Here is a 27,704-nt window from a genome sequence, read left to right as displayed (position 1 = left end):
GTGCTCACTCAAAGCCTGCCCACAGGCCGAATGACGCAACCGACAGGCGTGAAAAACTCACGCATGCGCACGAAGGTTCAAGCTTGTCTGATGCAAGCGCACATGATTCAAATCCATATAGTTTTTGAAAAAAAATAAAAAGGTCAGATACTTTTCTCACAGTCCTCGTATTTACACATAAGATCCTTCTGAATGTAGTAAAGTAAATCTGCAAGCCCAGATCTGTCGTTCAACAGAGAAATCTTTGTTTAAAAATGACAAATTACAGCTACAATTTAGCCCTCCGCAAAACTGTCAGCACATCCTGGACGTTGCCGAGACCTCAAAGAGAAGACCCTATCCCAGCATGCATTGCGCACGCCAACTGTAATTTGTGGATTTCCGTCAGTTTGCATCTCTTACAAAAGCACCTTTTTATTGTCTTATACGGAAGGATCGCTTTTTTTAAAACTTCATATTGTCTTGCGGTATGTTTGGTATATATATATATATATATATATATATATATATATATATATATATATATATATATATATATATATATATATATATATATATATATATATATATATATATATATATATATATATATATATATATATATATATAGTATACATTTCTTTTATTTTTGCTTGAAAATTATTTTTGGGGACTTTTTCATACGCCCATTTGATTGAGTGGTGTCACATTGAAAATCTACTGTCTTTAGCCTCCGGTGTTACTGTTGCGGGGTACGGATGCAGGACCCGCAAAGAATCCAAGTCATTAAAAAGATACAAACCTCTCTCAGTGGCCATGGAGCTCTGCGGCTGCGATTACCGAGACCGTGCGGCACTGCGGATTTTTCCACAAGAAGTCTGTCCTTGCGGGCGGCCGGCTGCTCCGCATTAAAACAGCGAGCGGAGTCTCTGGACTTGTTGCCAAGTTGGTCACACCTCCATTCAGTAGACAGGGAGGTGGTGGCGAAGTTGGCCACAGCTCTGCACAGCAGACACGGCGGCGGTGTGAGTGGCCCGCTGCGGCGTTTACCGAGCCCACGAGCTCGGTAAGCGCATCGGAGGCAGTAAGAACAAGGCGTCGGGGAAGAACGTAACCTGCTGTCGATGTCGCCGCTGATCTGAGCATGCAGAGCTGTATCTCACATTCACTGCAGCTTACTTTTGGATGCTGGAACCAGGACGTGTATAACAGTAACATTACTAACATAAAATCAATTTCAATGCGGGATCGGACTGAAGGCGCTAGCACTCCATCTTTTGCCGCACGTCACTGCAATGTCGTGGATGTACAGTTTTCGTGGAGAGCGAAATTTTAGCTGCAAATTTGTCATTTTTAAACGAAGATTTCTCCGCTGAATTACAAATATGGGCTTGCAAACTGACTTTACTGCATTCATAAGGGTCTTATAAATACGTATCAGCTATTTCTTTCTGAGATCTGACCACATTTATTTCAATGCAGGTCTACTTTAAATGTGGAGGAAAATATTTTACTGATAGGAATTCTTTTCCAACTGCTTATGTGGCTGAGGACTACCTAAAGTGCACCCAAGGGTTGAGCAATGTCGTGATGTCTCTACTAAAACTTCACGATGGAGGAACACAGCAGGAGCATGGACAGCACAGGGCATGGACCACAGCAGTTATATGTTTTGTACTTTTTGTGTCATGCTTCAGATGTTCCTTATACTGTTATAGAGAACATACAAACACACTGCACATGGTTTGCAAGATGCACAGTTGCCAAGAGGAAGGGGCTTCAAAGGATCATTAGCACTGCCCGGAAGATCACTGGGTGCCCTCTCCCCTCTTTGGAAAATCTATACAGTTCTCGCTGCCTCAGTGGAGCCCACAAGTGTTTGAACTGCTGCCCTCGGGCAAAGGGTTTAGGACAAAAAAAACAAATTAGGGTTGAAATGACTACTTGGGTAACTCAAATATTTCAATTACAAAAATGTTCCAGGCAAATTCTTTAATTCCTGTTACAAAAGTGTTCTGTAAGCACCACTGAAAACACTGTAGCATATACACCAGGCCTGTATGTGGTACTGAAACAGTCTCACAAAAAAGCAGAGAAGATATGGAGTATGCACATAACCAGAGTAAGGAGCTTATCAGCTACAACTTTCCAAAGTGGCACACTGAGTAAAATAAAGGCTTTTAAGAGAAAGAGGGTCTGTACTCATCATCTGAAGTAGACATAATGGGCCTCATGTGTCAACGTTGCGTACGGCGATATTTGAGCGTATATGGGTGTACGCCAAATGGCTGCGCTACTTGGCATTTATCAATGTGGCCGTTGGCGTACGCTGCGCTGAAAATATACACCAGGTCGAGAGGTGGTGTAAATTATATGCCAAAATGAACCAGCGCTGGAATCCACATAAAAATGAATATGATCAAAATGATAAGCAGTGCCATTATACAAATCAATGCATATGTTACATAAATAACACTTTCCTGATTATACTACATAATAATCAATACAAATCCCGCTTTTGTGGGATTGCTGGTCTATCGAGCACGATCCGTGGCCACAGCGCTGACTACAAAGAAAGCCCTGCTCGCCTTTTTCTCCAGACTTCGAGCCTGGAGCCAGAGCAGCGCTGAGCTTAACTTTATGTGGTGTGATCATTTTAGACTATGAAATTGATAATTACAACTGTAGTGTTGTCATTCCCTTCGCCCGTGCTGCAATCAGGTTTTGTCTTCTCCATTCGTTTGTTAAATAAAATAAATAAAGAAATACACTTTAAAAATAAAGAAATCTGAAAAATTAGGCGTGTCTTATTAATTGAGCGAGCAAATATCCACATGTCAAGAATTATTGACATGTGAAAAGAGAATACAGTGGTCCCTCGCTATAACGCGGTTCACCTGTCGCGGCCTCGCAGTTTCGCGGAGTTTTTAGTCCAATTTTGCATGCCTTTTTTTTTTTTTTTTTTTTACAGTGTTCTGTGTTCTGCGTGTCTGTTTATAAGAATCTTCTCGCCCAGAAGAAAAAAGAGTGACAACAACTACTCATAACTGTGTTTGTCACTCAGAAAAAGACACCTGCAGCGAGGTGTGAGTGGAAAAAGGTGCAGCGCCAGGACGCAGACGTGCAATCTGTGAAATACTGGTCAGTCACTATTAATAATTTCTTATGTGTCCAACCTCGTACATTGATCGTTAAAATTAAATTCTTTAGTTCTAAAAGCCATCATAATTATTTATAGGGAAACCTTTTATTTTTCTTTCTCAAACAAATGTTTGGGCCTGAAAACAGTTTGGTCTATTTTTCTACTAAGGTTTGAACTTTGAGAGTGTTTACACATGAGAGAAAAGTGAGAAAATGTTCATGCCTGATTGAGAAAGTGTATAAAGTAGGGGTTTTACAGCTTTGAAACGTCTATAATAATTGTAAAAAATAACGCTGACTATGTCGCGGTTTCGCGTATTACGGGCTATTTTTAGAATTTAACTCCCGCGATAAACGAGGGACCACTGTAACACCTTTTTGATTATGCTACAAAACAATTGATGCGACGGCCGCTTTTGACGCTCTATTGGCACGCATCGTGATTGGTGGAGTTCTTTTTCTTTTTTTGTGTCTGAAGCGGAGTCTGAATATGTATGGGCGTGTTTATTATAATTACGATTGTTTTCACCCGCCGCATTTATCAAGGTCGCGTCAGGCGTACGCCGGAAATGGGCAGGTGCGCACTGCTTGATACATGTCACGGCAACTTTGGTGTACTTCAAATTTACACCGTAAATTTACGCCACAAATGCGCAACTTTGATACATGAGGCCCATTGGGTATTGAAGCAGTGTGTTTGTGTATTTTTTATTTTTTAAAACACACCACGCTGTGGCTACTCTCCACCTCGCACTCGAAGCAAAAGAACATGCACTTTAAGTGAATAAAGTTTAACTACTCAAAAAAATGCCTTTAGATTTGATCAGAGTTTTCATCAGCAGGGTGCACATTGGATTTATCAATGTGGCTTTTCCAGAAAAGCTGCACTCCACAACCCAGTTTTTGACAGGCTGCGTTTGCTCACACACACAGCCCCCCCTCACTGACTGAGGAGTTCACCAACCACTAATGCTTATGGTATGGCAACGCTCCCAAGCTTATAATGACTTGAAAAAATAAATAATTACTCTGGAAAACAGAGAGGGAGCACCTTAATTAATTAAAAACTGGCATGAAGGCAAAACGCAATTGAACCATTAATTAGGGAGAGCCCTGGCATTATTAATATTCTCATTTAAAAAGCAAATGTACTTTTTATCCATTTACCCGAGTAATCGATAGAATACTCGATTCCAAAAAATATTCAATAGCTGCAGCACTAGAACAAACAGAATATAAAGTAGTTTCTATCCCAAAGTAATAATCGCACACAATATACTACATAAACCTGACTTCTACGTACAATACTCAATGTGACTGTGTAGGACCAGCTGAATGTAAAAATAATATGAACTTCATTGTGTTCTATTCTGTGCAATAATGAACTTTTAGTATATATTTTACATAGTACCTTTTACATTTCTCTGCCTCTGGTTTGTGATTGGTATGTGATGAAGTATGTGGTTGATTGGGAGCAGTTTTTGTTGTATGTGTGGGGTGATTTCCAGCACCACTGGAGGGACACATGCAATTTCATTCTAACCCATATGCAATCGCAGTGAAGGCTTAATTGAACAAAACTGTATGAATGTGAATTGTGTGCTTTACATTCTAAGGGATATGTTGAACTTCAAAAATAAATAAATAAATAATCAAAATTGAAATAATTGTGATGAATTCGTACTAGGTAGCACCACTGTAATACCATCGCCTTTTTGACAAATACATGTCCATCTATACTGCACTGAGGCCATTTTTTAGAATGTAATATATCTATGTAAATACCACATTTACTACTCCTAAAATACTGGCACATAGGAGCGCATGGATTTTTTTGCTATGGATCTTGAAAACTGGGAAAGAGGAGAACCTACCAGAAGGACAACCATCTCTGCAGCAATTCACCAGTCACACCTGTATGGTAGGGTGGCCAGACAGAAGCCACTCCTTAGTAAAAGGCACATGGCAGAGTTTGCCAAAAGGCACCTGAAGGACTCTCAGACCATGACAAACAAAATTCTCTGGTCTGATGAGACAAAGATTGAACTCTTTGGCGTGAATGCCAGGTGTCATGCTTGGAGGAAATCAGCCACCGCTCATTCTCCTAGCCAATATCATCCATAGAGTGAAGCATGGTGGTGGCAGCATCATGCTGTGGGGATGTTTTCAACAGCAGAAACTGAGAGACTAGTCAGGATTAAGGGACAGATGAATGCAGCAATGTACAGAAACATCCTTGATGAAAACCTGCTCCAGAGCGCTCTGGACTTCAGACTGGTGTGACGGTTCATCTTTCAGCAGGACAGTGACCCTAAGCACACAGCCAAGATATCAAAGGAGTGGCTTCAGGACAACTCTGTGAACGTCCTTGAGTGGCCCAGACAGAACCCAGATCTGAAACTAACTGAACATCTCTGGAGAGATCTAAAAATGGCTGTGTACTGACGCTCCCCATCTAACCTGATGGATCTTGAGAGGCTGTAATTGCTGCTAAAGGTACATCAATAAATTATTGAGCAAAGGCTACAATACCTATGAACATGTGATTTTGCAGCTTTTTATTTTTAATAAATTTGTACAAAAAAAAAAACAAAAGCTTTTTTCATGTTGTCATTATGGGGTCTTGTGAGTACAATTTTGAGGGAAAAAATGAATTTACTCCATTTTGGAATAAGGTTGTAACATAAAGTATGGAAAAAGTGAAGGACTGTGAATACTTTCTGGATGCACTGTGTACCCAATGGTGGAATGTGTCAAAATTAATTTCAATAATATAATCATATCAACCTATTCCAAACATCTATGTTTTCATATACCTTAAATATAAAAACAACTGTAAAACATATGTAAAATATCTCCCACCAACGTATTTTGAACTTGAATAGTTATCACTGCCAATTGTTATGGAGAGAAAAAAAGGTCAGAAATCTGCTGGTGAGAAAAACAGCTTGACAACTAACTTGTTTCACCATCTGCAAACTAAGTAATATGAAGAATAAAGAAAAGCTTTGAGACTCTGTTGCCAAAGAAAATCCTAAATCAGCTAAGGTGCCTCTAAAACACTCAGCAAACTGTATTTGAACCAAATAATACCTGTAATTCATGTTTTTCTATTGTTTTTACTTTAAGGCTTTAGGTATTAAATAAATAAGAACAGGTGTCCTTAAACAATATGTCTGTTGCACATTAGTAAGTGCCAAGACTTTTTCAAACAATTTTGAAGAATATCGTGTAATTGTCACTTATCAAAGTAAAAATTTTAAACATTGCGGTATTAGATTTGATCATATCGCTCACCACTAGTGTTATTCTGTTGCTCTGCAATATACCACTCAATGATCCGAGTCTGGTGGACAAAAACATAGTTTTAGAGAGGAGTGGTCCACAAGAGAGAACTGAGGATTGGAACTTGGTTTGAGACTTTAATTAATGGTGACTGCAGAGGCTTGGTGGTGGTATACAATCTCTGAGTACCTTCCTTGTTTTAATTTGGGTTTAATAATTGTAAAGAAAATTCTTCAAGTTGGACACATGCAAAAGTATGAGCAAACATATGCCAAGATACAGTATTTTTAGAACCTCTTACTGTGAAAGAAATACAAGGAAATAAAATTCTGCTGTGGTTTCTTTACCGGAGCCACTTCAACTTGTCCCCTTGTAGCAAAGACATCTCCATCATATGGTCCATACAGCAAAAACTGAACCACAGTACCATAAAAATGGCTGTGTTTTTTGGGACTTCACCTACATGAGGGATAAAGAATGCAAATGAATGCAGTGATCACTATAGTTTAATATTTCAATTAAAAATTTAATAAGAGATTCTTACACGATCACCCGTTCTGTATGTTTTTCCATGCCATTCAATGGATGAGAACGTTGCCCAGGGATGTTGCATTTTCTTCGTGGGCACGTCTGTACGTGTTATGATCTCCTTAAAACCCAAGAAATGCACTTGCTTGTCCAGTGTCTCATGACACTTGTTGAGCCACTGGGTAAAGTCCTTTTCAATGTTGCTCCTTTGTTTCTAAAGGAGTAAAAACAAACTTAACAATTAGACTGTGGATGAAATAACTGATAAGTAAATAGTTATGATGACATGTCCCTTTAAGCAGTAAAGATTTATTGACACCATCAAAACTACCATTGAAGGCCCCATAAAAACAAACAAAAATAAGTTTATCATCCTTGACATCAGAAAAAAAGTGATGAGGGACGGCAGATTTTTTTTCTTAGAAACAGAGAACAAACTAGAAGCACTCAGAGAGTGCAAACCTCCGCCAAGGCCATGGGTCACTGATGCCATAACAAAAAAAAAAAAAGTTTCATCTGCTGTGACTGGATAGCATGTATCCTTAGCGCTTGGCATCACAGTTTATTGCAACTTGCACCTTTCCCAGAAGCTGATACTGATATTGCATGTGCTTATAGACAAAAACAAATAAGAGACAAAATTCAATTTATTATTCAACTAAACTGCAAATATATGAATTTTTTTAACATTTATGAAACACTAAACTACTTTTTAAGTGCTGCATGTGCTACATAATGAAGTGCACCTTCTATATATTCAGTGAAGTGCACCGAAGCAGAATATATGCGACAGTAAGGTGCTGATGTCAGCCTCTGCGTTTTCTGGATCCTAGGCGTGATTCATCAACACCTGGGAGTGGGTTTTGCACCTTGTGTACTTTGTTCAGTGATGTGCACTGAACCAGAACTTAACCACTGCTGAGTATACTGCTGACTCATCACTTTGCTTTTGCTAAGTGAAGTAATCTGGATAGTGATATTGCCACTAAAATATAATGCCAAATGATGGTCCATCTAATAAATTCATTGTGCTCCCCAGCCCTGTATAGTTTGTCATGAGGGATTTCCTCTTTGCAGTGTGTTGTATTTGACATCGTTTACTAACAAGGCCATAGGGTCACTGACCCTAAAGAGATTCCCTCCTTGGCACAGTGATCTATTCAACAATTCAGGGTTACAACCAAAACTATGATACATACACTTTTCTTTCCTTTATATTTGACATCCTTGACCATGAAAACATACCACTAGAACTTGGAATCACTTTTATGTCTTTATTAGTTCAAAGTTATTGTATAAAAACAATTTTTCGGTAATGGCGGTTTTCTTCTGGATCTAGCTCCATAACATTTGAAGCTACATCAAATCTGATGACACCTTATTGAATCAGTACAGATTCAGCTACAATTTGGTGTTAGTTGTGCATCTCTAGCTTCATTTGTCACCTCACACTGACACATTTTCTATTTTCCCTATATTTTTGCATATTCTGTACCACCAGATCCGGAATCCGGATCCGATCATCACCAAACTTTGTTGTTTGATAGAACATTTGACTATGTTACACCCTAATTTTTTTTCAAGCCTTTCTGCCTGGTTTTTGTGGAGTTAGAAACTAGAATGTCAAAATTCCCCCTATCCCGCAATGGTGAAGAATCCTTTAAAAAATTCCTGGATCCAGATCGTGATCCGGATCAATCAATCAATCAATTCAATCAATCAATTTTTTTATATAGCGCCAAATCACAACAAACAGTTGCCCCAAGGCGCTTTATATTGTAAGGCAAGGCCATACAATAATTATGTAAAACCCCAACGGTCAAAACGATCCCCTGTGAGCAAGCACTTGGCTACAGTGGGAAGGAAAAACTCCCTTTTAACAGGAAGAAACCTCCAGCAGAACCAGGCTCAGGGAGGGGCAGTCTTCTGCTGGGACTGGTTGGGGCTGAGGGAGAGAACCAGGAAAAAGACATGCTGTGGAGGGGAGCAGAGATCGATCACTAATGATTAAATGCAGAGTGGTGCATACAGAGCAAAAAGAGAAAGAAACAGTGCATCATGGGAACCCCCCAGCAGTCTACGTCTATAGCAGCATAACTAAGGGATGGTTCAGGGTCACCTGATCCAGCCCTAACTATAAGCTTTAGCAAAAAGGAAAGTTTTAAGCCTAATCTTAAAAGTAGAGAGGGTGTCTGTCTCCCTGATCTGAATTGGGAGCTGGTTCCACAGGAGAGGAGCCTGAAAGCTGAAGGCTCTACCTCCCATTCTACTCTTACAAACCCTAGGAACTACAAGTAAGCTTGCAGTCTGAGAGCGAAGCGCTCTATTGGGGTGATATGGTACTACGAGGTCCCTAAGATAAGATGGGACCTGATTATTCAAAACCTTATAAGTAAGAAGAAGAATTTTAAATTCTATTCTAGAATTAACAGGAAGCCAATGAAGAGAGGCCAATATGGGTGAGATATGCTCTCTCCTTCTAGTCCCCATCAGTACTCTAGCTGCAGCATTTTGAATTAACTGAAGGCTTTTTAGGGAACTTTTAGGACAACCTGATAATAATGAATTACAATAGTCCAGCCTAGAGGAAATAAATGCATGAATTAGTTTTTCAGCATCACTCTGAGACAAGACCTTTCTGATTTTAGAGATATTGCGTAAATGCAAAAAAACAGTCCTACATATTTGTTTAATATGCGCTTTGAATGACATATCCTGATCAAAAATGACTCCAAGATTTCTCACAGTATTACTAGAGCTCAGGGTAATGCCATCCAGAGTAAGGATCTGGTTAGACACCATGTTTCTAAGATTTGTGGGGCCAAGTACAACAACTTCAGTTTTATCTGAGTTTAAAAGCAGGAAATTAGAGGTCATCCATGTCTTTATGTCTGTAAGACAATCCTGCAGTTTAGCTAATTGGTGTGTGTCCTCTGGCTTCATGGATAGATAAAGCTGGGTATCATCTGCGTAACAATGAAATTTAAGCAATACCGTCTAATAATACTGCCTAAGGAAAGCATGTATAAAGTGAATAAAATTGGTCCTAGCACAGAACCTTGTGGAACTCCATAATTAACTTTAGTCTGTGAAGAAGATTCCCCATTTACATGAACAAATTGTAATCTATTAGACAAATATGATTCAAACCACCGCAGCGCGGTGCCTTTAATACCTATGGCATGCTCTAATCTCTGTAATAAAATTTTATGGTCAACAGTATCAAAGCAGCACTGAGGTCTAACAGAACAAGCACAGAGATGAGTCCACTGTCCGAGGCCATAAGAAGATCATTTGTAACCTTCACTAATGCTGTTTCTGTACTATGATGAATTCTAAAACCTGACTGAAACTCTTCAAATAGACCATTCCTCTGCAGATGATCAGTTAGCTGTTTTACAACTACCCTTTCAAGAATTTTTGAGAGAAAAGGAAGGTTGGAGATTGGCCTATAATTAGCTAAGATAGCTGGGTCAAGTGATGGCTTTTTAAGTAATGGTTTAATTACTGCCACCTTAAAAGCCTGTGGTACATAGCCAACTAACAAAGATAGATTGATCATATTTAAGATCGAAGCATTAAATAATGGTAGGGCTTCCTTGAGCAGCCTGGTAGGAATGGGGTCTAATAAACATGTTGATGGTTTGGATGAAGTAACTAATGAAAATAACTCAGACAGAACAATCGGAGAGAAAGAGTCTAACCAAATACCGGCATCACTGAAAGCAGCCAAAGATAACGATACGTCTTTGGGATGGTTATGAGTAATTTTTTCTCTAATAGTTAAAATTTTGTTAGCAAAGAAAGTCATGAAGTCATTACTAGTTAAAGTTAATGGAATACTCAGCTCAATAGAGCTCTGACTCTTTGTCAGCCTGGCTACAGTGCTGAAAAGAAACCTGGGGTTGTTCTTATTTTCTTCAATTAGTGATGAGTAGAAAGATGTCCTAGCTTTACGGAGCGCTTTTTTATAGAGCAACAGACTCTTTTTCCAGGCTAAGTGAAGATCTTCTAAATTAGTGAGACGCCATTTCCTCTCCAACTTACGGGTTATCTGCTTTAAGCTACGAGTTTGTGAGTTATACCACGGAGTCAGGCACTTCTGATTTAAAGCTCTCTTTTTCAGATGAGCTACAGCATCCAAAGTTGTCTTCAATGAGGATGTAAAACTATTGACGAGATACTCTATCTCCCTTACAGAGTTTAGGTAGCTACTCTGCACTGTGTTGGTATATGGCATTAGAGAACATAAAGAAGGAATCATATCCTTAAACCTAGTTACAGCGCTTTCTGAAAGACTTCTAGTGTAATGAAACTTATTCCCCACTGCTGGGTAGTCCATCAGAGTAAATGTAAATGTTATTAAGAAATGATCAGACAGAAGGGAGTTTTCAGGGAATACTGTTAAGTCTTCTATTTCCATACCATAAGTCAGAACAAGATCTAAGATATGATTAAAGTGGTGGGTGGACTCATTTACTTTTTGAGCAAAGCCAATAGAGTCTAATAATAGATTAAACGCAGTGTTGAGGCTGTCATTCTCAGCATCTGTGTGGATGTTAAAATCGCCCACTATAATTATCTTATCTGAGCTAAGCACTAAGTCAGACAAAAGGTCTGAAAATTCACAGAGAATCTCACAGTAACGACCAGGTGGACGATAGATAATAACAAATAAAACTGGTTTTTGGGACTTCCAATTTGGATGGACAAGACTAAGAGTCAAGCTTTCAAATGAATTAAAGCTCTGTCTGGGTTTTTGATTAATTAATAAGCTGGAATGGAAGATTGCTGCTAATCCTCCGCCCCGGCCCGTGCTACGAGCATTCTGACAGTTAGTGTGACTCGGGGGTGTTGACTCATTTAAACTAACATATTCATCCTGCTGTAACCAGGTTTCTGTAAGGCAGAATAAATCAATATGTTGATCAATTATTATATCATTTACCAACAGGGACTTAGAAGAGAGAGACCTAATGTTAATAGACCACATTTAACTAGTGGATCACCACTAAATTTAATCACTTGTTCCTCTTGTCATTTCCAACCACTCCACAAAATTTCATCAAAATCCGTTCAAAGCTTTTTGAGTTATCCTGCTGACAAACAGACAAACAAACAAACAACTCGACCGAAACATAACCTCCTTAGCGGAGGTAACAATACAGTAAAATTTTGAAGTTGGGAAATGAAACTTCTTGTAATATGAATTAGCATAAGTTTATGACACTCAATTCATTTCCTATCAAGGAGTCACAGCCCTGGTTCTTTTCTGAAAATTGTGACCATCAGCAAGACAACCTGCACACTGGCTGTAAGTATCGCTCAAGGTCGCCTCAGGTGGAACGCTCACCCCACACCATGGCTTCAGCTTCTTGGCCTTACTGGGCCCATCTTGGTAAACTTCGGCCGTCTTCAGCAAAAGCACACTAGCCACCTGGATGATGTGCCGGTTCTTGCACCAGCTGTACCGCTGCCAAGGAAATTTGCCAGTGAATAAATAAATAAATTGATGCCGGCCAATTTCGGCATGCGATCAGGGATGATAAACTCATTTTTTTTTTTTTTTTTTTTTTTTTTAAATGGGACCTAATACAACTTTACTGACAACATGCTTGTAATTATGCTCTCAGTTTGTCACTTTTTAAGCACCTTGGTTTGGGAGTGTTGTAGCAGTGGAACTGTTCTGTCTGAATGACCTGTGTCTGTAGCACACTTGCTCACTACAGAAATTCAACATACAAGAACATCACTGTCAAATTTGCTTAAATACTCCATGGCACTACATAGGTCAGATTATGCGGCTACACAACTGCTAAACATTTTCAGTATTTAAATTTCTGCTGCTGTTTAACAACCTTGATCAGGGTGTGCAACGTCTGGAGATCTGTTCTTTCCCTGTGGACACTTCCAATAATTATCAAGAGCAAAACAAAAGATGCGTCATATCTTTTCCAAGTACATGTGACACTGTATACAAACTGCTTAAGTTCTTTCATGATGACTGCATTTTGTTCTATCAACCAAGAGCTCGAAAACAAAAAAGTAAGTAAGTGTGGGTAACCACCTGTCCATTAACAACACGTGTGAAGATAGTCTTCTTGCTCGTCAGTTTTAGCTCCAGATCCATGAAAGTGAGTTTGTTTGCGGTGACCTGAAACTTGTCATTTGTGAAAAGCACCCCTGAAAACCGACTGTAACACTCTGCAGGCACCTTTGATCCTTTAGCTGGCCGAGTGCACCAGTCAAACCTACAGCACAAGGACACAAAATGCTCCCCTTTTAGAAGACCAAACTAAATTTGTAAATCAATAAATGTCGTATTTTTAAACTCTAAAATATAAACAATAATTGTAAACTTCCGTTCATTTGATGAGGTCATCGTTTTTCAGACTAAGGTTTTTGAATTTACAAAGTCATTTGACCTGAGTAAAGGATTTAAATCTTTACTTGTCTACTGCAGTGTAAGGTATGAGTCTTCCATTCCAAAAACATTCAAATACGGGCTTTTTTCCCTCTTGCTTGATGCACAACCTCTGAATCACTGTCACAGCTGTCATCATCAGGAGGTGCTGAAAACAGACAAAATATATATTTTTTTAATTTACTGCAAAATGAGGCTAATTTATTTATTTCATTACAGACATGGTTAAAGATAAACATCTGATACCCTGGTCTGCATCAGGATCTTCAGGATAGGTTTCCCTATCATAGAGGAAAGGATGGTACCTCAGTACTCCTTCCACTGTACCATCATTTTCGGTGTCAGCTCGAAACTCAAATGCATCTTCAGCAGCATTTATGTAAAGAGACTGCATGTCATTGTCAATTTCCTTGAGATTTATCACACGAGGACATCTGGGAGGCTTCTCTCGCAAAGTGATCTGATTAGAAAAGAACAGACAAGTTACAAAATGAATAGTATACATCATATACATATGCATAACCATAAGTCACTTAACCCTGGGATTAAAGCAAAAAATTTTTTTTGATTTGATGTAACCTTTATTTAACCAGGTAGGTTATTAAGAAAAAAAATTCTTATTTACTCTACCGAACTGGTGGATAGGGGAAAAATGTTAGAAGTATTAGTATACACAAAATATTAATATATGTAATAAATAAATACAAAACATAATGATGAAACAATTTTGAACTATGTTTTATTTTAATACTCCAGTGTTTTCGGGAGACAGCTTTTCAATTGTTTTTACTATTGCTTTTCTGCAAATCCAACACCATTTTAATCTATTAAATAAAAGTGATATTTGTTGCAAGGCTTGATTTATAAGTCATATAAATAATGAACATATACATCTTTTTTCAGTGCAATCTCTTCTTTACCAATGCAATAAAAAATGTGTTGAGAAAAAATGATAAGGACAATTTTATATAAGCTTTCATGTTTTACCATTTAATTGCACATTGTTGTTTGTCATCACAATTTAGTCATAGCCTACTACTTGTGGACATGAATTATAAGACTGCATCATAAAATGTGTTTAAGTACTTCCACCCAGAGGTTATTCAACACAACGTTTGTGGCCCAGTGCATCAGCAGATGCTCCCTTATTTGCACTCGGGGTCACCACAGCAAAACTGAGGCGGATCTGCATGCTGATTTGACGCAAGTTTTACATCGGATGCCCTCCATATTACAAAGATGATTATTAAAAATAACAAAATGGCTTTATTTTTACTGTTGGTCTAACCTAGACTGAGGGTGCCTTTTCAGGCTTCTTCCCAAAACAAAACTACAGTGAAACTGTCATATAATGGATTCTGGTGGACCAGCGAATTTTGTCCGTTATAACTGAAATCCGTTATAGGTATAAAATAGACAAAATCCATTATATACTCAACAAAAATATAAACGCAACACTTTTGGTTTTGCTCCCATTTTGTATGAGATGAACTCAAAGTTCTAAAACTTTTTCCACATACACAATATCACCATTTCCCTTAAATATTGTTCACAAACCAGTCTAAATCTGTGATAGTGAGCACTTCTCCTTTGGTGAGATAATCCATCCCACCTCACAGGTGTGCCATACCTAGATGCTGATTAGACACCATGATTAGTGCACAGGTGTGCCTTAGACTGCCCACAGTAAAAGGCCACTCTGAAAGCTGCAGTTTTATCACACAGCACAATGCCACAGATGTCGCAAGATTTGAGGGAGCGTGCAATTGGCATGCTGACAGCAGGAATGTCAACCAGAGCTGTTGCTCGTGTATTGAATGTTCATTTCTCTACCATAAGCCGTCTCCAAAGGCGTTTCAGAGAATTTGGCAGTACATCCAACCAGCCTCACAACCGCAGACCACGTGTAACCACACCAGCCCAGGACCTCCACATCCAGCATGTTCACCTCCAAGATCATCTGAGACCAGCCACTCGGACAGCTGCTGAAACAATCGGTTTGGATAACCAAAGAATTTCTGCACAAACTGTCAGAAACCGTCTCAGGGAAGCTTATCTGCATGCTCGTCATCCTCATCGGGGTCTCGACCTGACTCCAGTTCATCGTCGTAACCGACTTGAGTGGGCAAATGCTCACATTCGCTGGTGTTTGGCACGCTGGAGAGGTGTTCTCTTCACGGATGATGCAAAGGAGATGTGTTGCACTGCATGAGGCAAATGGTGGTCACACCAGATACTGACTGGTATCCCCCCCCCTCATGAAACAAAACTGCACCTTTCAGAGGGGCCTTTTACTGTGGGCAGTCTAAGGCACACCTGTGCACTAATCATGGTGTCTAATCAGCATCTTGGTATGGCACACCTGTGAGGTGGGATGGATTATCTCAGCAAAGGAGAAGTGCTCACTATCACAGATTTAGACTGGTTTGTGAACAATATTTGAGGGAAATGGTGATATTGTGTATGTGGAAAACGTTTTAGATCTTTGAGCTCAACTCATACAAATGGGAGCAAAACCAAAAGTGTTGCGTTTATATTTTTGTTGAGTGTATGTATGACAGTTGATTTGACTGTATGAGTGGGTATAGGCATTGATAAGCGTTGCTTCTGCCTACACCTATCGGGCACCATGTTTATTGTTTTCTTGTTCTTTCTTTCCTGTAACTTTTGTTTTATTTTATTTTTATTTTTTGTAGTGATTTTGTGGTCTGCAAATGAGTGTTTGTTTGTTTTTTGCATTGTGCCTAATAAATTCAAATTCAACAATTGATAATGTCTTAAATAAACAAAAATAAAATTTGATACAAGTAAAGCTGCATATCCTGTTCATTAAGTCACCATAGGCCTGGGCGATTTGGCCTAAAAATAAAATCTCAGATTTTTTCCAGACAAAATTCGATTTTCAATTTTTTCTGAATTTTTTCCCCCCCTACTTTTTAAAGAAACATTTAGTACAAATGACAGAGATAACTCAAAACAAGTTTTGCTTTTATTTTATCAAAAACTTAAAACTAACCCCTACTTACCTCCTGGAATTGAAGGTCCAACTGTTCTTTTGATTTAAAAAAAATACACTTGGGTAAATGATTCCACCAGAGTAAGCTGGTTTTTAGCGGGAGTTTGCGCGCTTGTTCCCCTTGTAAAGTGTGTGGCATTTCTACCATGCAGCTGGATGCCTCTGTTTTAGATACTGGAATAAGTTTGTTGTGCGGCTGCGTTTTGTTGCGATGGGCTTTCAGGGTTCGCCCCAGAAATTTTTAGTATAGCAGTGCTGTTGGCAATTATCACCTGAGGCGGTGCGTTGCGAGTCATTTTGACTGGTTTTAGATGCATTGAAAGCAAGAATAATAGACAAAAAATGACACTTATGTTATAATATCAAAGTTCTTTTTGCATGTTTCTGTCTAAGTTAATAAAATAAATAACATTGAAAAGTTTTAAAACACATTAATATTTGATGGACATATCATTTGCTCTCCTCTTCTTTAAAAATGACACACTGTACCTTTAATCCAGTAAGACAGGCAGAGTTTTACTGTCATGTTGACAGTTTAGTTTTTTCTTTTTAACATTTCTGAGTGGGACTGCGTACTTTTTAAAAACAATATAACCCCTAATTGTCTTGTTTGTACAAGAGCTAAACCTGGACTGATTCGATTGTCGAATCAGAATCAATTTTTTTGCAAAGTAAGTTCTCACATACAAGTAATTTGATCTGGTGTCATTGGTGCATAAACAACAATAATAAAAAGAAAAGGAAAAAAAACACTTCTGTAAGAAGTAAATTTGCTCTCATAAAGTTGAAATCCTAGATGGAAAACTTTCTGAATCAGATTTTCACAGTTTACTGTTTCACTGAATTGTGTGGTGAAGATGATCGTTGATTAAAATTGCTTTGCTGCTTTTTTCTTTTTTACAGTGTGGAGCGTCTATTCACACTTTTTCCTCTCTCTCTCTCTCTCTCTCTCTCCTTGTGAGGGAATGAGAGACTCCTCACTCTAACAACGTCTTTGCGGCTTATTTGAGCAAACTTTGGAAACATCGACGCAGGCAGAAGGAGCTGTTTTTGATGGAAGACTGACAGAGTTTTTGTTCTTTGACTCTGAGCTACAGCGCTGTGGCTCTGCTTGATTCAGCTGGCTGGCTGCTGACGAGCAGGCAGTAGTCTGATCAGCACAAAGAGATTGGCTGGATTAAACAAAAATACAACGGCACTACGATGTTGTTCCATTGTCTGGGGAGAACCATGGGTTTAGACAAACTTTGCAGCCTCCAGTCACTTGTTCCACGTCTGTCGCAGCTATCCCATACCACTGACGAAACTCGCTTTTCCTTAGGGGTTAGCCATGTTTTTTATTGTGTAAAGGAAACGGAACGGGGAGGGGAGATTTACGGAAGGTCCTGGGGACAAAAAGGTGCGCCGCTGCAAGAGGAGAAAAAAAAAAAACTAGAATTTTTTTATTTTTCAAATCGTCCGCAACAAAAAATTTGAATTACCGTATTTTTCGGACTATAAGTCACATGTTTTTACATGTTTTGGCCGGGGGTGCGACCTATACTCCAGAGCGACTTATAAATGAAAAATATACCGGTAGATTCTCAATTAATTTACCCTAATAAAACAATTTTACGTGACAGAGTCACTCTATGTTTTAAAATGGCCACCGTAAACGGAAATGCAATGCATCATGGGCACTATAGTATGGCGGCCAACCTATAGGTCACGCTGGTCGTGAAAACCAATCAGAGAACAGAACATTGGACGCGTATTCCTCACCTCACCCAGACAATGATTGTGAAACAGCGTGTGAAGCAGATGAACACGGTGCTTGCTGTTATTCCGGGAGGGCTAACAAAACAGCTTCAACGCTTGGATATCAGTGTGAGCAGAGTGTTTAAGTTGACACTGAGAGCTGCATGGGAGCACTGGGTGAGCGACGGTGGAGAATTAGCGTCTGCACTTGGAAGGAGCTGGCGTCGACACCACGGGGAGGTCATGAGCTGCGCAGGTAGGTGCTGCACGAACACCGGCAGCTGACACCTGGTGTGTACTACGATCCACAGAGGGTAATATGTTAGAAAAGAACCATTCAGCGATGGTGCGGGTTATGGTTCGGCTCGCAATATGGTCTGCAAAATACAAACATATCCGTAGGTAAAATGCAGCTCACGAGAGGGCACTCAAGGCTTGTGTGACTGTTCCTGCGACTTCTGACTACCATAGAAAAATAAAAATTTCAACATTACTGATAACTTAACAAGACAACGGAGAAGGCCCGAAAAAAGTGCCACCAAAAAGAAAATCATACTCTGCAGATTACAGGTTGCGACTAGTAAAATATGCATCCGAAAACGGTAGCCGTCACAATATTATCATCTGACCTTTTCATGTTAAGTTAACATACCTGTATGTCCATGCGACTTATTTATGGTTTATTTTTCTTTATAATGGATAAAGTGGCTGGTGCGACTTACACTCCAGTGCGACTTATAGGCCGGAAAATACGGTAATCAATAAAATTGATATATTGCCCAGGCCTAAATCACCAATATAACGTCTCGGGGACACTGGCTTGGGTTTAAATTAGATTCTGATTCATTTTTAAAATGGGAAACACAATAAGATTTTTTCATCCAGTCCTGATGTCCGAATTTTTGGGATACTTACAAATTATGTGTTATGAAAATTGATGCACAAAGGTTTTTCATACCAACATCTGACTTCTACGAGCGTGTTGAATGTTTATCATATTTTCCTCCACATGAATATTTCACATACACGCCAATGTCCAGAACAAACTATAAAATGCAGATTTAGCAGGCAAACATATCACATTTGCATCGAGACAGTTTAAAGAAAATTCATCCAAAAGACAGAGTTTGGTTTGTGTGAAATAATTTGAATAATGTCAACTGACAATGAATTCTGCCAAAAACATGACCTAATAACACCAAATACTTAGCGGGAGTGTTAGTTTTTCCGTATAAATGATGATTAAAAAAGTCGGGGCAGTGTTTTGGTCGATCCAGAGTAGTTGTCAACTCAGAACATGCCACCATTTTAGGTCCAACTGTGCTGAACTACTGAATGAACCTTATATGTTTTCAACATTTTTTTTAATCATTTCACCACATACATCAACACATCCAGGTCCAGGTACTATCAAAATAAATATAAAAAAAATTAAACTGTCAAATTTACATAAATTTACAATTATGATGATTTATTTAATTAATTTAACCCTCTGGGGTCCGAGGGCATTTTTTTGACAGTTCACTTGCCTGGCATAAATGTTTTATTATTGCTGTTAAAAGCTCACCCTGTATCCCACAATCAAGTAGTATGTCTCTTTTTTCAGGACAACCTGTACTTTCAGAATATATATGCTATAGTTGTGTTTTATAAGTGTAATAAAGGTCAGAAATAAGAAATGAAAAAATAAAGTGGAAAATAATTTCCACACACGTTTATTCAAAACACACAGCAAACTATAATAAACTACTTTAACACTTTATAAAGGTTGTTTAAAAAATGTACAAAAATAAAGGTTTTAAAATAAACACAAATGCACATTTTGAGCAATATATACAAAATGGTCTATGCGTTTTGTTTGTCTTTATTCCTCATCTCAAAGCAATTTCTGTCTGCTATTACGCAAAGGCTTACAACACAAACTTTTTATTTCCATGGAGTTTCATGTGTTCATGCATTGTAAACAGCCTCTCCTCAGACTCTGAGGCTCTCTTCACACCCATCCACCCTCATTCAATTCATATGCATAAACGGCACTTTACGAGTGAGCGCGAGAGAGGCTTATTCAACAATTCCTGGCCAAGTAGTGAGTTATTTCTTCCAGTGACAATCTTTGGTGGACCACTTCAGGTTGTATGAGGCCTTCTTACGCTAATGATCACCTTCATTCATACGCGCAACGTTGCGCTTTTACGCATGGAGCCAGCAGCCTTCAAACAGGGGCTCTTTAAACAGCATTCACATGCCAGAGAGTAACACAATACTTCTACAAACGATCTTTGGGACACCATGTGAGAATGCTCTGCCCTACGACTGGATACTGGAAAACCATGTGACGGTGAACCCATTCCAACTGTACACTGACATTGCGCACGTCATCACACAGCTTCTATGAGGAGTACAAAGATGGTGGACGGCAGGCTTGAAAGTCTGCGGAGTTAACTTTTCAGCAAAAAAAAAAAAAAAAAAAAAAGAGTACATTTCTATCTCATATCATTAAAAAGTTATTTATAATTTAGTAAAACTTGATCTCAGCTGTCGTATACGACGGCGTCGACCCAAGAGGGCCCCTGATTTAAGCTTCTGCAGCTCTGTAGCTCTGTGTCACGTAATGGCATGTGTGACAGTTTTAAAGTTCTCCGTATTCTGGATTATGCTTTATTATGGATTAATCTGGCCATCAACAAGCTTTTCTTCCTACAATCATCACATCTAATTAAAAGGTAAGGTCTACAGTCATCTTTTCCGACTTTGTGTTGTAAATTTGCACTTATCTGCCAAATGTACGTGACCTCGAAATGTAATCAGCATGCGCACTGCAAAAACTATTAAAATATGATGGCAGGAGAAGGAATGAAAGCAGAAAAGTCACAATCACAGCCTTTTGCAGTGTCTGATTTAACAGGTGCAAGTCAGTCTGCGGGTCCAAGTCTGAGCTCGGTGTGAAAAAATAAACGGCCAGTCTTTTAATCACAGAAATTACTCTGGTCCCACTTTCTTCAAATCGGCGCGTGCCAGCACGGAACTTTAATTTGTACCTCTGTTACTTTGCACATCCAGACTGCTCCGGGTTTTTAATGGAAACTGTCAGGAAAGATGACTTTAAGCTTGCTTTCAGCTTGTTTTCATCTTGGAATATAATACGTTCCATGGGATTAATATACATGTTGTTGGATTAAACTGCACAGTGGTTGGTACCTTACAGAAGTAAGTGAGGTCATACCGGACTTTTCCATTACAAATGGGGAGGCCCACGGAATGAACTCGGGGGTGAAGATGATGGAATATGTCTAAGAATGATTCTAACATGACAAGAATGATCAAATGAAGTATTAATGTGTTAAAATTAAGAGTTGATTAGAAAAAGTAATTTACGAATAAGTGAAATGAATGATTATATGAGTTGTTTTTCATAAAGAGTGCAGAGTCAGAGAAAAAAGAGGAAGTGAAGATGATGTCGCAAGCAGGGCAAGAAAAGCTGATGTCAAACAACTGATCAAATGATTAAGATGTTGGTAAAATATGTAATGAATAATAAGGAATGAAAATGTATATGATCGTATGAATTGTTTTTATGTGAAAGAGAGTTGTAATGAAATGATTGAATATGATTGATGTGATTCTAAAGAAATGATTTAAAAGAATGAATTCTCAGAAAAGCTGAAGTGTTAACAGAAAAGAGGAACTTGAGAAATAAGTTACTGGTAAGAGTTGCCGAGATTTCCAGTAAGTGGAAGGAGAAGGGAGGAGGTTTTGAGTCAACAACGTCCCCATGGTAACCAAGATCATCTGAGGACAACAAGAGTCAAGCACATATATAAAACTGTGAAACACCAAAAAACTGGGTTATTCTTCCAGGGAGAGGTGCTGTTGCCACTTCTCCCCTGCTACGAGGAAATCACAAGACTTGACCATCTTGTGAGCATCAATTGGAATCATGGAGTGAGAGGATTGGAGCCATAAAAGATCATTTGAGAGAGTTTTCAACTCCCACTCAGGCCGTCCAGTCACGGAGTAGCAGAGCAAAAGAAGAGTAACCACTGGCCTTAAGTCTGAGTGGGGAATGTTCAACGATTTCTCTCTCAAGGAACATCACCGCATACTAGAATGGATTAGATCAACTTTTGGTTGATTGAAGATGGAATAAACTCTTATGTGGATTAACTTCCTGAAGGATTACAACATCACACAAGGATCGTGGTCAGCTAACGATTAATAGCTGATGAAGAGGAAATCAAGTTCATCGAGCTGGGGACCCTAACCTCAAAAACCTCCTTCCCTCACTCCTAGAAAAAATTGTTAAGAAGTCAATCCAGTCCCAGTCAAAGTAAGATCAGTCAGAATTATTGAATTAAAAACAAAAATCTCTGCCAATCATTATTCTAATTATATTTGAATTACTGTTGTGAAATTATCATCATATAACCCATTTTGATTATGTTGTCGGCACTTGCAAAACCTGCAATAAATTTCCAAGCATGTAGTTAAAGTGTTAAGGCTGGGACATTGGATTATTGATGCTTCTTAAGGTGTAAAAGTTAAAGTTTATTGGGTGTACAACATCAAAAAGGCTCTAAAAGGTTAGTCTGTTTTTTTTAATGAAAATAACACATCCTGAGGACTCGCTGTACGAGTCACTAAATTCAAAATCTAGCAACATTCCAAGAGCCCTGATCCATAAGAGGAGAGCTGCCGTTAACGGGCGTGGCCGGTTCGTATCCTGGTTCCTGAGAAGGCTATTCGACCGGGGTGCGAGATCAGCTTCAGCGGGGTGGACGTCCGGATGGAGGCAGTGAGCAGCTAGACGAATCTCCTCGCCACCAGCTTGAACAGCCTTTGTGCAGCCCTGCCGGGTAATACCCGTGGAGACACGAAGGTCGGACCCCAGAGACGGAGAGCTGGTTTTGTACACAAACACACTCATCGGAGGGTGAGCGTGTGCCGTGTATCTAAAAAGCGGGATCTGACAAAATACACTGCGATCGGACGGGACATTTTTTCCGATATGACCAAAAATCCGTTATGCAAAATTTGTTATATACTGTGTTTATAACAGGGAAAACAATACAAAAACATTGGGACTTTTTTGTCCGATGACTACGACTATCCGGATTATATGATCACGGTTTAGGTGAGTTTTATTGTACATGGGACTGAACAATAAATTTACCTTGCAAAGCTTTGATGATGATGTCAACTTCTATCCCACATGGCTGACTTTATTTTCCCAAATTTTTCTTCTGTTTGGATCTGAAGGGAATCTGTACATCTTGAAGCCCTTGCTGTGACTATTTGTGCATCCAAATGCACAACAACCCGACATTTTCAGTGAATAAATAAATACAATAGCTGGATTTACATGCAGATTAACACTGAATGCTATTTTGGCCCCAAGATGGCACCACAAGTCACGTGACCTTTTTTTTTTTCAACTTCTCATGCCACTACTCTCTCAATGAAGGCACTCTAAACCAGCCCCATTTGAATTTATTCCTGATTAACTTTAAATCGTCTCCCTGCAGCAGAACAACATTTCATCCATTTGTTTTGTAGTTTTAACACAACACGGAGAACATTTTAAAATCTGTAACGGGGTCTCTCATTCAGTGCTGTGTGGACAAGTGGCGGCGCCACATTATATTCATCCTTCAGTCTCAGATCAGCATGTGAAAATGTGTGCCTTAATATCCAGTGTGACATCTGATCAGAGACGTTTCCAAACAATTTTATAAATACAAACACTGTGAAGACAGACCACAGATTCAATCTGACGCGGGTCAGGAAAACAAAAATAACTCTTCTTCTTTCAAGTTTCTTGGCGGTTTGCAAATCAACAAGGTGCATTACAGCCACCAACTGTTTGGGTGTGGAGCATTAATGGATTTTGACGTATGCTATCAAAAATAACCCGGAAACGTTCACCACGTAAGTAAAAACCCGGATTTCTGGGAATTCCCAAAAAACATCCATCACTGTGTATTTTTACCCTGACTGAAGAAAGTATCAGTCAGACTGAGACAAAAACTAACAAGACAGACAACATACCAGTCTTAATTTCTCTCATCTTCAAGTGCTTATCCAGGATAGGATTGCGGGGGCAACAGTGCTAACAGGGGACCTCAGACTTCCCTTTCCCGGGCCACATTAACCACCTCTGACTGGGGGATACTGTGGCATTTCCAGGCCAGCGTGGAGATATAACCTCTCCACCTAGCCCTGGGCCTTCCCTGAGGTCTCCTCTCAGCTGGATGTGCCCAAACACCTCCTTAGTCAGGGGCCCAAGGGGCATCCTTACTAGATGCCCAAACCACCTCAGCTGGCTCCTTTCAACGTGAAGGAGGGGCGGCTCAACTCCAAGTCCCTCATGAATGACTGAGCTTCTCACCTCATCTCTAAGGCAGATGCCAGCCACCCTTCCTGAGGAAACCCATTCAGCTGCTTGTAACCGTGATCTAGTTCTTTCAGTCTTCACTTATAACTGTTGATCAAGCAAAATGCTATTTTGTGATTGTTCCACAGCAGTTAAGCTGTAAAACACAAACATACACACAGCAGCAAGTATGATGAGTTCAGTGTCACTTGTAAATTGTTTAGTGCCTGATGTGTTCAATGCAAGCAGCAACCTGAGACTGCGTGAAATGAAGCCCATGTGGTAGTGCAGTTCCCTGATTAGCTGTTTGAAGCTGGCTTTAAACCCATGTATGGGTTTATATGAAGTGGTATAGAGGAGGCTTTCCTTTCACCAAAACATCAAATCTAGGCTAGCATCTCAGATGTACCCTCTGGAAAACTGTAGCTGAACTTTCAGGTCTTTTTTTTAAGAAAATCCTTCTCTGTACCACTTCATCATGAAGCGGTATAACTGGGGATACAAAATGCAAAACACACAATTTCTCCAATCACAGCCTCACTCTTCTCCTTTTTGCACAGTCACTCAGTTTTTGAGAACTGTCTACTCCATGCAGACTTACCATAGAGTGCCATACAATACAGACAACAAACTATGACGAAGTAAAACTTTTTTCCCCTCCCAAAATGAGACATCCTTTGCTCTTTATGAATTACATTGATGTTGACGTGCAGCGCAGCCGTTTGCAAGAGCTCAGCTCAGAGGCTATGGAGTTACATTTGTGTCATTAATGTCTGAAAGAAAATGCTTTTGTGAAAAACTACAGATTTTATTTGTGTCATTAATGTCTGAAAGGAAATGCTTTTGTGAAAAACTACAGATTTTGTTTATTTCTATTTATGTCCAGAGATCTAGGATCCACTATCCACAGATTTTATTATGTCCAGAGATCAAAGAGCCAGTGACCAATTTCATATTTATTTCAGACTCAATAAAATGTTGACATAGAAAACCTGTAAAGCCTACTTTTAGTACACAGAAAATTCACAGGAAGTATTGATAAGGGAATCGGATCAATTAGCAGAATCCATAATGGCATCATTATGGATAAAGTCTTATTAATACCCACCCCTAATCATACGTGTTCTTTAATTTGGTGTATATTTTGTCTACCATGAGCAGCAATAACCTTTAAAATAGAAGAAACAAAGACTGAACAATTTGAACATGAATCAGTTTGAAAGCATGATTCTGATGGTGGTGTTTGAGATGAGTTGAAAAGTAGTAGTGCGAATGAGTTTATGCACCGCAATCTTTCCATTTCAAATTGTGATATACTGTATCCAGGCTTCAGAAAAATAATAGCTCTTGCTTTACTTTGTATTTCTGGGGATGTATAAATGAAATCAGTCCACAGATAGAAATCTTAAATGGAATTTTGTTTTTTGGGGGGGTTTTTTTTACTGCAGCACATGTTCAGATGACTGTACTCATCTCACTCATCCACTAGTTGGAGTCAGTTTTTACTGCATTCAGGAGTTACCCTTCATCCTCATTTCAAAAAACAAACAAAGCTGCTAAGCTACAAAGCTGCTAAGTCTACAGCCCCTTTCACACTGGCGTATTCGTAGAGCTGCGTATTGCAGTGTTGTGTTTCATTTAAGTTCGCCCAAAATGCGCGTGTACTCAGCCTTTTTCCGTGTTCGTAGATCTGCTTGCAGCTGTGTGTGTTCACTGTTTAATGTGTACACACAGTCACGTGTAACACTTGCCGCTATTTACAACCAGTTCACTCCTGCCGGCTGTGCAGAACACATCACTGCACTTGGACAACAGTGGACTGTATCATGAGGTTTTTACAGTTGCATTACTGCCACATATGTAGCCAAAGCTGCTATTTTCTGCCTCTGGGGAAGTGTGCTCTGTTCTCTATTCCATGGTGTGGTGAGGCTCAGAAACAGAGTCATTTAACATTATTATTATATTTTATTATTATTATTATTTTGTCTTGGTGGATCATTTTCATTGTGTACAGATGCTGCTGAGTCTGGCTGTGGTAAAGGCTGCTGTGAATGAAGCGCTGTGACACACTTTTAAAGCTCTGGTTGCGCCGATCAGGTCCACTGATTTGATCAGACCTGTCGATCAGGTCGTCTGATGAGTGCACGGACATGCAGCGACGGCACTTTTATTTTAAAGAGTCACCAACCTGCTGTTTCTGTTGCGTTTCTGGATTTCTGAGTTGAGGTTTGATTCCCTGTTCTGAGCACACACACGTCTATCAGTTACATCAGCTGTTCTGAGCACACAGAGGTGCTGTGGGCTGCGTGATCCTGTTCTCCAGCTGATTCACTCTGGATGCACGCACTCAGTTTTTGGTTGTGTACAGGAGCACGGTGTTGCTCAGACTTGCATGCAGTAGCACTGTGCTGCGCACACCTGCTTAAAACTGCATATTTTATGTGTCCAGCGCTCTACGCCCAAGAAAATTAAACATGTTAGCTTAAGTTTTGATATGACACGTTTATTCGTGCGTGGTAATCTTCATATATGTTCCATATACTGTTTGTATATTATATACTTATTCCTAGCTATTCTTACTTTCTATTTTTTTCCTAGCTATTAATCATTTTCTATACTTTTCTGATATTATGATAACTACGTATAATAATACAACCCCTGGCAAAAATTATGGAATCACCGGCCTCAGAGGATGTTCATTCAGTTGTTTAATTTTGTAGAAAAAAAAGCAGATCACAGACATGACACAAAACTAAAGTCATTTCAAATGGCAACTTTCTGGCCTTAAGAAACACTATAAGAAATCAGGAAAAAAAATTGTGGCAGTCAGTAATGGTTACTTTTTTAGACCAAGCAGAGGGAAAAAAATATGGAATCACTCAATTCTGAGGAAAAAATTATGGAATCATGAAAAACAAAAGAACGCTCCAACACATCACTAGTATTTTGTTGCACCACCGCTGGCTTTTATAACAGCTTGCAGTCTCTGAGGCATGGACTTAATGAGTGACAAACAGTACTCTTCATCAATCTGGCTCCAACTTTCTCCGACTGCTGTTGCCAGATCAGCTTTGCATGTTGGAGCCTTGTCATGGACCAGTTTCTTCAACTTCCACCAAAGATTTTCAATTGGATTAAGATCCGGACTATTTGCAGGCCATGACATTGACCCTATGTGTCTTTTTGCAAGGAATGTTTTCACAGTTTTTGCTCTATGGCAAGAT

The 27,704-nt window shown here is 39.3% G+C and overlaps 1 protein-coding gene across 1 annotated transcript in view; it reads right to left on the bottom strand.

The window, feature by feature from the left end:
* Positions 1–27,704, bottom strand: part of smchd1 (structural maintenance of chromosomes flexible hinge domain containing 1) — a 130,935-nt gene that overhangs the window by 67,569 nt on the left and 35,662 nt on the right. The window contains 7 exon segments of the mRNA XM_034165707.1: positions 6,753–6,840; positions 6,842–6,864; positions 6,950–7,147; positions 13,001–13,184; positions 13,384–13,436; positions 13,438–13,505; positions 13,604–13,817. Of these exon segments, the coding sequence (XP_034021598.1) occupies positions 6,753–6,840; positions 6,842–6,864; positions 6,950–7,147; positions 13,001–13,184; positions 13,384–13,436; positions 13,438–13,505; positions 13,604–13,817 (828 nt within the window).

The sequence above is a fragment of the Thalassophryne amazonica genome, chromosome 1 (genome assembly GCF_902500255.1).
Source record: "Thalassophryne amazonica chromosome 1, fThaAma1.1, whole genome shotgun sequence".
NCBI lineage: Eukaryota > Metazoa > Chordata > Actinopteri > Batrachoidiformes > Batrachoididae > Thalassophryne > Thalassophryne amazonica.
This window is presented reverse-complemented; position numbering and strand designations above follow the sequence as displayed.